At 38.1% G+C, this 14,267-nt stretch overlaps 1 protein-coding gene across 6 annotated transcripts in view; it reads right to left on the bottom strand.

Annotated features, from left to right (window-relative positions):
• LOC116096502 (histone demethylase UTY) overlaps positions 1 to 14,267 on the bottom strand; it is a 126,041-nt gene that overhangs the window by 3,407 nt on the left and 108,367 nt on the right. For 4 of the 6 annotated variants that reach the window (XM_031378400.1, XM_031378371.1, XM_031378380.1 and 1 more), the window contains 3 exons: positions 11,427 to 11,614; positions 10,477 to 10,618; positions 1,751 to 1,877 (listed from right to left, as the gene is read on the bottom strand). In XM_031378400.1, coding sequence (XP_031234260.1) covers positions 1,751 to 1,877; positions 10,477 to 10,618; positions 11,427 to 11,614 — 457 coding nt within the window. Of the gene's footprint in view, positions 1 to 1,750; positions 1,878 to 10,476; positions 10,619 to 11,426; positions 11,615 to 14,267 lie in introns of those variants that run through there. The other 2 variants (XM_031378390.1, XM_031378406.1) reach the window with 2 other exon arrangements.

The following is a 14,267-nucleotide window of genomic DNA, read 5'->3' on the forward strand; positions in this document are numbered from 1 at the left end:
ACTTGCAAATTAATGATATTTCTGTCTATACTTTCTCTGATTATTAAACACTTCAGTTATTTCAGTATCCTGGGCGTATTTTAGATATATCTGCTAATGTTGAAACTTAAGAATTTGAAGTCTAGAGGTGTATCTCACTAGCATGCCACTTGCCACATATAAGCCCATTCTATCACAAACATTCTTCCTCTACCCTGGACAAGACATTATTTTCACTCACTGCTTACCTGTACTACTTTCTTCATCCCTTGAATGTTCACAAAGCCTAAAATATTCTATAACAATCCACTTTGGCTAGTAAAATTGAAGTCAACCCTCAAAGAAAGTTGGATGCTCTAAGGCTGTGCACCCATCTATGTGAACCAGAAAAACCACTTCTCCTAAGTATAGAATAATTTGTTATTTTGCCTAGTTTCATATTCAGTCATATATATTAGTGCCACAGTTGGTTGTTTGTAGTTTGTCTTCTAATAAAATGAAAGCTTAAAAAGAACTCTTTTCACTCTAGAGCTAAAAATCAAAACCCAGTAATTACTCATGTTCTGTATGTAAATGCTGTCACTTATGCCACATTTCTAGCCATGTGTTGTTGTGACTAAAACCTTTCATTTGAGTTCAGGTGTGGAATTACTCATCTTCTTATTGGAACTAAAAAATTCTAGAATGCTCATCTACTATAAACCGTACTGTAAAGGGCTGCGATAGTTTTTGTGTGATGCTTGGCCCAGGGAGTGGCACTATTACAGTATGGTCTTGTTGGAGTAGGTGTGTCACTGTAAGCATGGACTTTAATACCCTAGTCCTAGCTGCCTGGAAGCCAGTATTCAGTCTTCCACTAGTACCCTTCAGATGAAGATGTAGAACTCTCAGCTACTCCTGCACCATGCCTGCCTGGACACTGCCATATTCTGCCTTAATGTTAATGGACTGAACCTCTGGCCCTGTACACCAGCCCCAATTAAATCTTGTTCTTATAAGAGTTGCCTTGGTCATGGTGTCTGTTCACAGCAGTAAAACCCTAACACAAGGACTTAGTAATTACCTCCCTGGACTTGCATTATACTAAATATATTCTGTCACCATCTGTACTTTTATTGGGTACTGATATCTTGAAATTGAGATAACTGTCATTTGGCAAGGAGTTATTTTACATGTATGCCTATTTAGGAGATAATTCTAGGTCAATATATAGTGTAATATTGCATTTTTAGATAAGAATTTAAAATAATTGTAATATGTAACTTTTGTAAAACACATAACATAAAGATATAGATAAATTTAAGCAGTAGCCTGATTGTGAATTATGTTCCCCAACAGGGTTGCTTGTCTGGCTTCATTAAGAGAGGATGCACCTAAGCCATAGAAAGTTGAAATATCAGGGTGGAGGGATTGGGGTGTGGATTATGGGAAGAACCATACACCCACCCTCTCAGAGGAAAAGGGAAGAGGGATGGGTAGAGGGACTCTGCCTGGGGTGTGTGTGGAACAAATGGGAGGAGAACAGTGTTTGGAATGTAAGTAAATAAATAGGTAAACAAGTAAGACTGGGCATTTATACACAAGAAAAGCGGACCCTGATATGCTATTATATATTCAGTATCCCATTAGATATAAGGTAGAGACAAGAAGTTCTAGGGTTCAAAACCACTGTAAGCTATTTCACTGAGATCATATTTCAAAATTCAGATACATCAATGACCTTACAACTCTACAGAATCCAGACCAATTACCAGTGAGAAAGGGTACTTACCTCACAGATGCTACAGTAAGGAGCTGGTTCATCATTTATCCTCCCATGCCACAAAACCTCTTTCCCCGCTGCAACAAGAGCTTCTCTCAAAGTCTGACACTGTTTTAGGATCTTGAGGAGACAATATCTAAAATGAGGGAATTTTAAAGAGAAATTAAACAATTAATATTAAGAATCTAGCTTCCTCTGCCCCTGCACCATATCCAATCTCTAGGTCTAGCTTAGCCAAACATCCTGGGTTCAGGCCCATCTGTGTAAGTCTTCATGATGCTACTCAGTCACAAATGAACACGCATGGTATGCCCTCACTGGTAAGTAGATATTAGCCATCCCATATACAGTCACCAAACCCTGATGCTATTGTGGACAGCAGAAGTGCTTGCTGACAGGAGTCTGATATGGCTGTCTCCTAAGAGGCTCTGCCAGAGCCTAAAATATACAGAGGTGGATGCTATACAAAGAGAAGTTCTGCCCAAAAGTACGGAATACCCAAGATTCAATTCATAGACCATATGAAGCCTAAGAAGAAGGAAGACCAAAATGTGGATGCTTCAGTGCTTCTTACAAGAATGAACAAAATACTCACAGGAGGAAATATGCAGACAAAGTGTGGGGCAGAGAGTGAAGGAAAGGCCATCCAGAGACTGCCCCACATGGGGATTCATCCCATATATAGTCACCAAACACGGAAATTATAGTGAATGCTGGGAAGTGCTTGATGAAAGAAGCCTGATATGGCTGTCTCCTGAGAGACTCTGGCAGAGCCTGACAAATACAGAGGAGGAAGCTTGAAGCCACCCATTGGACTGAGCTTGGGGGTTCCTGATGGAGGAGATGGAGAAGGGAGTGAAGGAGCTGAGGGGTTTTGCAGCCCCATGGAGAAAGCAACAGTGTTAACTGCCCAGACTCCCCTCCATGCACTCCCCCAACCCCAGCTAAGCTCCCCAGAGCTCCCAGGGACTAAACCACCAACCAAAGAGTACACATGGAGGAACACATGGTTCCAGCTCCATAAGTAGCAATTAGATGGCCTTGCTGGACATCAATGGGAGGAGAGGCCATTGGGTCTGAGGGTGTTCGATGCCCCAGTGTAAGGGAATACCAGGGCGAGAAGGTGGGAGTGGGAGAGTGGGGGAGTACTCTCAAAGAGGAAGGGGGAGAGGGGATGGGATTAAGGGCTTCCAAAGAGGACACCTGGAAATAGAAAAATATTTGAAAGGTAAATAAAGAAAATATCCAATAAAAAAATATAAAAGGATGGTACTCCATGTGAGGGTAAGAATACCATGAAGAAACCATGATAATATTGAACATGAAATAGGTTGTATTCCAATATGTGGGAAAATTAAAACCCTCCCTTTTGTTAAAAAACAGAAAAAAACAAAAAAAAACCCCGAGAATTCTGAATGAAGAAATTAAAGAACTAAATGAAGAAAAAAAAAGAAATGAAATTTATAGGTAAATGGCTAAAGTAAGAACATACTATTCTGAGTAGGGTAATCTATGCCATACAAATCTGTGCATCCTGGCTCAAAATCTTTGTATGTCAATATGTAACACAGAGAAACCATGTTCTATAAGTAAGAAGGTAAAAGGAATAACAAGGAAGATAAGGAAGGAACAAGAGAAAAGAACAGAAGATGGTTTGAATGGGAAAATTTGTGGAGGAGTTTTAACTAAGAAGAAGAAAGGAAGGGTGATGAAACAGAACGTCACCCAGAACGAAAAAGTGGGAATAAGAACGAAAGAGTGGGAATAAGAAGTAAGGATGTATGAAATGTTTCTCCTGTCTGCATTCTATTAAAGATTTAGCCTTCAAGACATGGTGGTTACTGACAAGATCCCAGTATACCAAGACTTGAAAATTACAAACAAATATGTATGAGAAAAGGAGGCAACATAATTCCTTCAGAAGTCAACAATTTCTTGGTAACTGAATCCAAAAACACAGAAATGTTTTAATTGGCTGAAGAAGAGAAAAGAACAGAAGATGGTGTGATGATTAACTAACAGATGACCTGCTTGAGTTACAAAGGAAAGCAAGTATGCAACAAGCAAGAAAAAGGAGGAACAAAGATACAAGCACTACCAGCAACAGCAGCAAAAATACTGCGGGGAGAGGGAGTGAATCAAGTGAAAAACTTAATTAGATATGGGTGTAGAATTATCCTCTAACCTGAAGGGGCTAGAACAGTGGTTAGATCATAAATTGAAGACTAGCTTGGGAAATATACTCAGTTCAGTATATAAGTATGCAAAGAGTGAAATGTTTAAATAAAGTTAAAGGTATCTGTAATTGGTTAGGTCAAGCCAAAGAAAACACAGGGCCTAAAGATAAGGTAGAGAAAACACAACAATCATACAGCAATAAAGGAGGGGGAGATCAACAAAAATGACAACAATATTCCAGAACAATGGCATATCAACAAGAGAAGAAATCCAATGATTCATAGAAAAGAAAAAGAGGATGGGGAAAAAAAAGGAGCCATCACTAGTAGCACAAGTGTGCCAGGGCTACAAGGAGACAGGCCACCTGCCCTCTCTCTCATGCATCTTCAAATTTGTTTCAGCAACCTCTTAAAAGATGGTGGATTAGTATAAAGTTCTGGGAATGCAGAGATGCTTCACCTAAAGACATTTTAAAATCATAATGGAAACAGACATGTATGTGGCACTGGGATGAAAATTCTAAAAATAACAAAGATTCAAGTAAGAATCAAGATTCAAGTAGAGCAAAAATTCAAGTAAGTAACTGAGACCAACATGGTGTTACAAAATGTTATGCAAAGGATATCTGTGACATATCACAAAGCAAAAGGCAGTGGAAGGCACTTTTTTTTTTTTTTTGGCTTTATATTCAGGAAACCAAATGATGTCTTCAGGTAATTTTTTTTTCTCTTTTCTTTTTGTAGAAGGGACATATTTTCATTCAACTTCCTCTAAACACCATTTGATGACTTTTGTGTCAACAGAAGGGGTACTGAAGACACCAGGAATTGAGGTGTGGTCTCATTTTTCACTGCCTTTGATTGATTTCAATCTTTTGGAGATGGAATTTCTGTTAATTGTTCATTCATTTAGTGGAAGTCAAACGGGCAACTTCATAATTGTCAATTTCCACTAAATACTTAGCAGCAGATAACTTATTACCAAGAGAATTATGGAGAATGGTCAAGAAAGAGTAGAAGTTAAAGAAGAAAGCTATTTAAAGTTCTTAATGGTAAGTGGTGTATGTGACCAATTAAAGTGTTCTTGCACTATCATACCAGTGGAAAGTGTTAGCATTTCTTCTAGGCTCCACACAACAGGCAACATCCTGACTATAAAAGGGGCTGCTTACTCCTTTCTTCTCTTCCTCTCTTGTACTCTGTCCCCTCTCTCTCCACATGTTCATAGCTAAGCTCTTCTCTCTCTCCTCTCTCAATTCCCCTCCTCTTTCCATGCTCTAAATAAACTTTTGTATGGCTGGTACTTCAGGGGGAAGGGATGCCTCAGCATGGGCCCCCAGAGGTACCCCATTCCCCATACCTTACTGAGCCTTTACCAAACATATTCCTGGCCTCTTTTTTCTTTCTTTCTTTCATTGGTGCTGAGACTCTCAGATTTAGAAAATCGATGGTTTACACACCCTGCTGCCTGCCATATGGAAAGCCACTGTATTGATTGGTAGACCTATCCATGCAAACTTTGATGAATTAATTGGTAAACTCCCTCCCCACAGTGTAAACATTTCCTGGTCCCAAAGAAGCATCATTGAGCTTGCAGCCACCCTGTGCTGTCCTTGAGGATGAAGATATCCATCTTTATGACTGGTCTTTTCACTGACCCTCGTTCTAGAACCTCTAGCCCCCTCCCTCTCAGCAGCAGTTTTCTCTTGCTACTGTAGAAAAATCCTAAGCTTAGGTAAACCATTCTCCTGTGGGCTAGGGACCACATAGCCACTAGTTTCCATGTGATGTAGGTCTAGACTTGGCTGCCTCTGTGTTATTAATTTTGTTCTTGGGACACTGGAAGGAATATTTTAATAACGTCCTACATCCAAAGGGAAGGTCTTTGCAGCTGCATTTCCCAGTCAGTACCCAGCAAGGAACATCTTTACAAGGCCACTTAACTGGTACTTTAAAAACAACTCTCTTGATAGAGATCTGTAGGCTTTTCCCCTCCCGGCCACTGCCCTCCCCCCTTTTTCTCTCAATCCTGGTTCCCCACCTCCTTGATTCTGCAGCATATGCTTTGGGAAAAGCAGCTATCTGCCCAGCCTCACCCTTCCTGACAACCCCCTTGCACTCTGTCCAGGACTCTGCTCTGCCAAGCTGGTGCTTCACAGTTCTGGAGGCCACCATCTCTGCCTGCTTAACTCCACTGTCTGGTGGAACCACCTTGATCTCACTCACTCCTGCTCCTGAGCTGAATTGCTAGGAGACAGAATCCTGCTTCAGACACTAGCCCTCATCCTACCCTCCCAGTTCCTACAGCGGTCCATCCCACCCCCCCTTGCAAGAACTTTGCTCAGCGGCATGCTTGTGGCCACTGGTGGTCGCCAAGTCAAGCTGTGTGCCCTTCACATTGAGCCACTTAGATCTGACTGAGTGTTTGTCTCTGCTATTCTTCTGTTATTACATGACTTTCTTTCAGGCAGTGCTATAACCTCGGCACCATCTTTACTAAGGAAAGTCCCAGGACTATCCATCATCCTTCTCCCATCACATAATAATCAAAACACCAAATGCACTAAACAAAGAAATATTAGAAGCAGTAAGGGGAAAAGGTCAAGTAACATATAAAGGCAGGCCTATCAGAATTACACCCAGACTTCTCACCAGAGAATATGAAAGCTAGAAGATCCTGGGTAGATGTCATACAGACCCTAAGAGAACACAAATGCCAGCCCAGGCTACCATACCCAGCAAAACTCTCAATTACCATAGATGGAGAAACTTTAGAATTAAAAAATATTATATACCATATCAACACATACATATATTCTGCCCCAACCCCAAAGAATGAACATACTACTCAATAGCCCACAAAACAAACTGTACCAAATTCAAGAAGACCAAAATGGTCTGTATAACCTACCTGATCTAAACACTATGCTTAAAAACTTAAAATCAGCCGGGCAGTGGTGGTGCACACCTTTAATCCCAACACTTGGGAGGCAGAGGCAGGCAGATTTCTGAGTTCAAGGCCAGCCTGGTCTACAGAGTGAGTTCCAGGACAGCCAGGGCTACACAGAGAAACCCTGTCTTAAAAAAAAAAAAAAAAAAACCTTAAAATCAATAGCACACAAATGTCTAGTAAGCACAAGAATTTATGGGGCTTCAACCACTTAATACTAATGACAAATCTGTCAAAGAATAAATTTTTAAAAAATCTGGAGTTAAATAAAAGTGAAAATACAACAAAACATCTGGAACACAGTCCTACTAACGTATTCATGCACTCCACCTGCTCAAATCCTGTGCCTCCTTCTCTTCAGAGTTCCATGGTGAATCTGCCTGACCTTCTCCCTCTAGTTCATTGACCCCTTCCAATATGCCATATATATCTGGCCCAAATCCTATATCCAGTAACTTCAGTCTACCTGGCCTGCCCTGCATGTTCCTCAACCAAACTCTACAGTTCCATCAGGAACCTCTATACCTGTCCTGATCCGCAGGCCACTCCCTCTCACCATATCCAACCCCTTAAACAAGCCAGATATATTCTCCACACTCCTAACTTAGAACAGGAAACATATCCTCTGCATCAGGTAAACCGCTCTGCCTACTTGCTCTCATTCAAGATAAACTACTTCCAACCACTTGTCCCAATCCACCCACACATCCTTCCTTCTGTTACAACTTGCTCTGTCCATATCAGACTTAAAACTAAGTCCATCTGTCCCATTCTCATGGCAAAAATACAACTTGATATGAAAGATGAAATTGGCACCTACTAACTAACTGTCCTGTAGTAATGTTTGTCAATAAGAATTTTCTAGATAAGCTTCATTCAGGACACAGAATCTACAAGAGCAATAGTTAACTTCATAGAATTCAAATAAGAGTCCAATACAGCTAAGGAGAGAGAACTTAATGAGAATAAATGGCTAGTAATGCCAAGGAAAATGCAAACATGAGACTGAGGAAGTAAATTCAAGATTGGTGGCTAACTAGAAGCTTCACTCTGTTGCCTGGTATTCATGGTGGTACAAAGTAAAAGTACTTTCTTTTAAAATCTCAACACTGGAGGAGGAAAATAATCAAGCTAAAAAAATCTCAAGAACTGAATCAGACATCTGCTTCAGGGATATACTAGTGGAATAATAGCACAAACATTATGATAGTAACCTGCCACTTTTAAAAAAAATTTTATACTTAAGTTCCACTCCATGAGATACAACAGAATACCTGCTAATGTGTCTAAGAAATCTGGGACTAGATAGGACCTATACATAGGGAGAAAAAAAAACCAATTATTTTTCTGCTAAAGGAATATAACAATAAAATGACTTTTAATGACATAGTGCTGTACCCACCAATCAAAGCCTCCCTCAGTAGTCATTAGAGAAGGTTCTTCTTGCAAGAGAAAGTAGAACAATTAACACAGAGATCCACAATTAGAAAATGAGCATAAAGCAAGACTCTGGGGCACTGTCCTAAATGAGATATCTTTATCAAACCTTCAAGAATCAAGGATTTATGTAAAAGACAGGTAGTAGAAAATACAAAGTCCTACAGTTACAACAGGACTTTACATATTATCTCAGAACTGCAACAGTACAAACTAGATTTTAACAGGTTCAAACCAGGCAAATTTTCTGAAGACAATGGCAAATGGCTACAGAGGCTGCTAATCAACAAGATAGTTTTCAATTGTTACCTGTCATGAATGGGAAAACCAGCCTTCTTCAATGGAGAATCACTGGGTATATTAGCCACACTCTAGTGAAGGCCCCTGGCACTCCCTGCTTAGGAGCTGTTGGCTAACACAATACAGACTCCACTGGATTGTGCTTTGTTTTTTTTTCATTTTGGTACACTTCACATTTTTGTTATTTTATTTTCCTTTGGGGCCTTTTGTCTTATCATGCATTTTTTGTTTGTTCATTTCTGTTCTTTCTTTCCTTGGTTTTTCTTTTTGAGGCATAGAGTAAAGACAAGGATAGGTAGGAAACTAGGAATGGTATACTATTTGGGGGAGGGGAAAGAATAAAAAATGCAAAAAACTACTACAAGATGTGAGTTAACAAAATAAACTACAGGGGGGAAGTATGAGAAAAAGGACTGAAAGGCATTTCTTGAAAGAATTCTTACAGATAGGCAATGTACATATGAGTAAACATTGAACACTAACAGTCATAGGGAACTATGGCAAAACACATGAGAGAGAGGAATCACTTCACATATTTTAAAATAACTATTGTCGGAAAGGTATAGAAAGTCACAAAAATTAAAAAGTCACCACATAATCCAACAATTCCATATTGAACATTTATCCAAAGGAAATGAAACCGATGTTGGAGACATCAGAATTCACTTTTATTCACTTAAGGCACAAAAACAGAAATACCCTACATTTAGAATGATTGATAAAAAGAAAACAAGAACACACTGTGTCTTTATAGACTACTACTAAGCACCTAAGACAGAAATTCTGCCATCATTAAAATTATGAATGAATCTGTAGTACATTATATGGTAACTGAGGTAAACCAGACATAAAAAGACAAAACAGATACTAATAATCTCATGTATAAATGTTATCTAAAAATGTCAGAGAATGAATGTTTACTACCAATAACTGTGAATGTGATTTGAAAAACTTAGTCTTAGAATATAAAATTTTAATTATACAAATGCTTAACAGAATGTTTTACTTGATGTAATGAGTACACTATTTTGATTGTGATGTCCATATTCAGTGGCATCTAGTTGAAAGATTGTTTTATATATAATAAATATATATAATATAAATTGTATATATAATAAAACTATATTAACCATTTTGTATATAATAAAAAATTTATATAATAAAGCCATCACTGTCTTAGCAAATGTTGAGATTTAGTAAAATATTGATGACTGTCCTTACACTAAGGTTATATTTATCTTCAAAAAGTAAAATATTTTAATATATGTACTCTTATAAAATTTTGACAAGCAAATTTAGTATTACGTTTACTTTTTTCAGTAGAGTTTTTCAGTGAACAAAACACCAGTAATAAAGAAGAGAGAAAGTGCTGGCGAGATGGCTCAGCAGTTAAGAGCACTGTCTGCTCTTCCAGAGGTCCTGAGTTCAATTCCCAGCAATCACATGGTGGCTCTCAACCATCTTGGATGAGACTTGGTGCCCTCTTCTAGCCTACAGGCATACATACAGGCAGAACACTGTATAAATAATAAATCTTTAAAACAAAAACAAAAACAAGAGAGAAAAGCATACTGTAAATTAGCATTAGTTCTACCCAGGCAAAATTTGAATAAAGATTAGTTCCTCAACATTTTGAAATATTGCCATTATATAACAAACAAAGGTAGAAAAAAAGAAAAATATACTTAAGGATGTCAACAAAGTCAGTGCATCAAGGCTGACAATCTGAGTTTAATAAACATTACATACATGGTAGAATGAAAGAATCAAACCAGTGCAAGTTGTCCTCTGAGTTGTAAATGCAATATGGCATGTAAATATTGTTCCAAAAAAAATTTGAAAATGTAATTGGGAAAAAATTAAGGACTTACTTAATCATTTCAAAAAGCTTTGGATCTGAGATTTTGATATTTCGTGCCATATTCCATGAAAGATGAACCATGGGTACTACTGACTTGATACTTTGCAATTTGTTCCATTCATATCGTTCAATTGCTAATTTATATTGGAAGGCTAGGAAGACAAAAAAAATGTTAGAAAGTACCCAAAATGAACAAAATGTATGAGAACCCTTATGTCACTTTTAAGTCCATCAATTCTGAAAAGTCTAAATACACTGATAGATTATATTTAAAGACTGTCATATAATGAATAATGCTAATTATTACAATATTATGCTATGGTGTTTTTACATTTTGCTATTTTATCCTTTCAAATTATGATAACTTTTAGTCCACAATATTGTAGATAGCAGTGTAAAATATATGCCCAGTTCAGATTCTTCTGGTGCTAAAGGCCGAATATTATTTATGCATTTTAAGCAGTTGGAAATAATAAGGATTCCTGGAAAAATGAAATAAGAATTCTAAAGAACAGGGGAGACAGCTTAGTGGTTAAGAGCTTTTGTTTTTCTTGCAGAAGATCAAAGCTTCAATTCCCAGCACACACATGGCAACTCCCAACTGTCTGGATCTACAATCCCAAGAAATCCAACACCCTCTTTCAACATCTGTGGGTACAAGAAATACATCAAACATATATGCAAACAAAACTCTCATATATATAAAATAACGTAAGACATACATGCAAGCCAAACTCATATACATTAATCTTTAAAAAATTTAAACATTTAAAAATCTTTAAATTTCTAAAATAAAATATTTTAGTCTTTAAAGAACTTAATGAAACCAAAGCACAGAACTCTACATATCAAATGGGAATACATTCTAATGTACACAGAAAAAAATTAAAAACAGTCTCTAAGAAATGATCTTCTGTGATGTAAAAAAAAAAATGTACAATGGTGTGCTACTTTAAATACCTGTGAGTGGACCAACATTCCAGGTGATGTTGTTACACCACCCAACAGCCTGAACCCAGTAAACAGTGCCTGCATTTATCCAGACCAAATCTCCAGGTCGCTGAATAAACCTATAAACAGGAACATTTGCTTCATAAAGATCTTCTAGGTTTGGCCACCAAGAACTCATCAGGAAATTTAAATTATTTCTGGGAGGAAGAAAAAATACAAATAGTCAAATATTTAAGAACCCAGAGTTAAAACAAACAAACAAACAAACAAAATCTAAGTCCAAATTTAAAGGTATAAAACATACAGTTAGATCAAATTCTTCTGGTGCTGAAGGCCAAAAAAGCTAATAAGTTAAAAATGCTATAATACTTATTTAACTAAAATGTTAATTGTAAAGCAATGGAAGAGCTGCATTTCTTTTTCAAAGTGAAGATATGTCAGATCTGAAAAACTCCAATTACTTCATCTAAGCTACAAATGATTACTGATTTATGTAAAGACTGATTACTCTTGTTCTTCCAGTGGAGTTGCAAACCACTTCAACTCCTTTAGTCTTTTCTCTAACTTCTCCATGGGGGACCCTGTGCTCAGTCCAATGGTTGGATGCGAGCATATACTTCTGTATTGGTCAGGATCTGTCAGAGCCTCTCAGGAGACAGCTATATCAGGCTCCTGTCAGCAAGCATTTACTGGCATCCACTATAGTGTCTGGGTTTAGTATCTGCATGTGGGATGGATCCCTAGATGGAGCATTCTCTGGATGGCCTTTCCTTCAGTCTCTGCTCTGCATTTCCTTTTGACAGGAGCAATTCTGGAATAATACTTTTGAGATAGGTGGGTAGCCCCATCCCTCAACCACGGGGCGTGCCTATCCACTGGATATGGTCTCAACAGGTTCAATTTCCTCTTTGTTTTGGATTTCTGAGACAAAGTTTCTCTGTGTAACTTTGGTGTTCCTGGAACTCACTCTGTAGACCAGGCAGGCCTCAAACCCACAGTGATCTGTCTGCCTCTCTAATATGAGTTATTAAGTATTAAAGATGTGTACCACCATTTTCCAGCTGAAAATATTATTCTTATGTCTTTCACTGCAATATAAAATTTAAGAAACACTTTCTACCTAGGATAACTGGACTTGAACTCAGGAAAGCATTTGTACTTTCCTTCTTGTTCTCAATTACAATCTCTCTAGTCTGATACCAAGTCCTATATAGCAAACTACTTGCAATGTCCTGTCATCTCACACTGCCTCCATTAATTGTGGATTCTAAGAACCAAGGGAAAATCCAGTTTTGTTCCTTCTTTCTATCCCTTTAAAGGCTGCTATACTATATATATTCCAACCCCATTCCTTTCAGTCAGCCAGTGATACTGAAAAACAAAACAAAACAAAACAAAACATATTTTCTACCAAGGAAACCCAGTGACCACACCAGGACTCAGGTAGGTACATCACACTATGCTTAGTATTTTCCATTATGTTTGTCTCCATTTAATCCTCAGCCTAGTAACAAATTACAGGTGCCTCTCATCTTTGTTCAACTCCATTCAATGAAATTCAAACTCTCTATTAACACCCAAGGTCCTCCTCTCCTTTTCATCTCCATCTCTCCAGATAACTATTTGCCTTCCTGAAAGAACTAAGTGGGAGACCTTGGAACTCAGTCCTAAATGTCTCTGTCAAATCTCTCCTCTAAGGGCTCAGGGAATCCTGCCCAAGAGGAGGCATAAAGATTATAAGAACCAGAATGGGTGAGGGACACCAAGGAAACAAGATTTTGTAAATACTGCTAGATAATTGTACACAGGCACTGGTTTCATGCATATTGTCTGCAGAGTTCCAAGTCGGTTAAGAGTCCCATTGCTGAGAGGGAAGGTAGGCAGAAGCTCCATTCTAAACACATAGCAGTTGATAAGTAACTCTCTGCAAAGAAAAAGTTTTTGTTAAAAAAAAAAAATCACCCTTGTGGGCTCTCAAGATGGCCCGGTGGGTAAAAGCACTGACTTGCTGTTCTGAGGGTCATGAGTTCAAATCCCAGCAACAACATGATAGCTCACAACCATCCGTAACGAGATCTGATGCCCTCTTCTGGTGCGTCTGAAGTCACCTACAGTATACTTATACATAATAATAAATAAATCTTTGGGCTGGAGCAAGAAGGGACTGAGCAAGCGGAGTTGACAGGAGCAAGCAGAGGTCCTAGAAATTTAAGTAACCCAGTAAACTCTGACTCATCTGTACAGGGCAAAAAAGGACCTGTGCACACAGAGAAACACTGGAAAAGTCAGGAAAATTGCTTACCTCTTCAATAGAATAAGAAGTGTAGATGTTCTTTACAGAATGCCAGGGATGATGTACTTTTAAAACCTGTCTGATGACTCTGCCCATATCTCCCTCAATTTATGATTTTTCTTATTTCAGATTCTTCTCCTAAACCTTTTATATCATAAATGCATTCTTATAAGTGATGTCACTTGTGCTTTAAAACACACTAAGATAATATGACATCTATGGTATTTTACAGCAGGGACAATGCTAACAACCACAGGCTTTATGTCAAGCTCCCTAGACCTAAAATCTCCAGCACTCTGGGTCAACAGTACTCATTCTTGTGAAAGAAGCCTGATGTACTTTGTAAAGAATCTCAATGTAAACATGCCTTAAATTGTTGTGTACTTGGGTATAATTTAATTTTTAACAGAATCCTTTTTTTTCCCTAAATTGTGCTGTACTTAAATATGGCTAAAGTAAAATAATCTGGGCCAGACTGTAGAAGTCTTAATCCAGCACTGGTTACAATACAATCAGACTGAGCTGAGTGTTCATTTTGCCTCTTTATGGATTGTTTT

The sequence above is a fragment of the Mastomys coucha genome, chromosome Y (assembly GCF_008632895.1).
Source record: "Mastomys coucha isolate ucsf_1 chromosome Y, UCSF_Mcou_1, whole genome shotgun sequence".
NCBI lineage: Eukaryota > Metazoa > Chordata > Mammalia > Rodentia > Muridae > Mastomys > Mastomys coucha.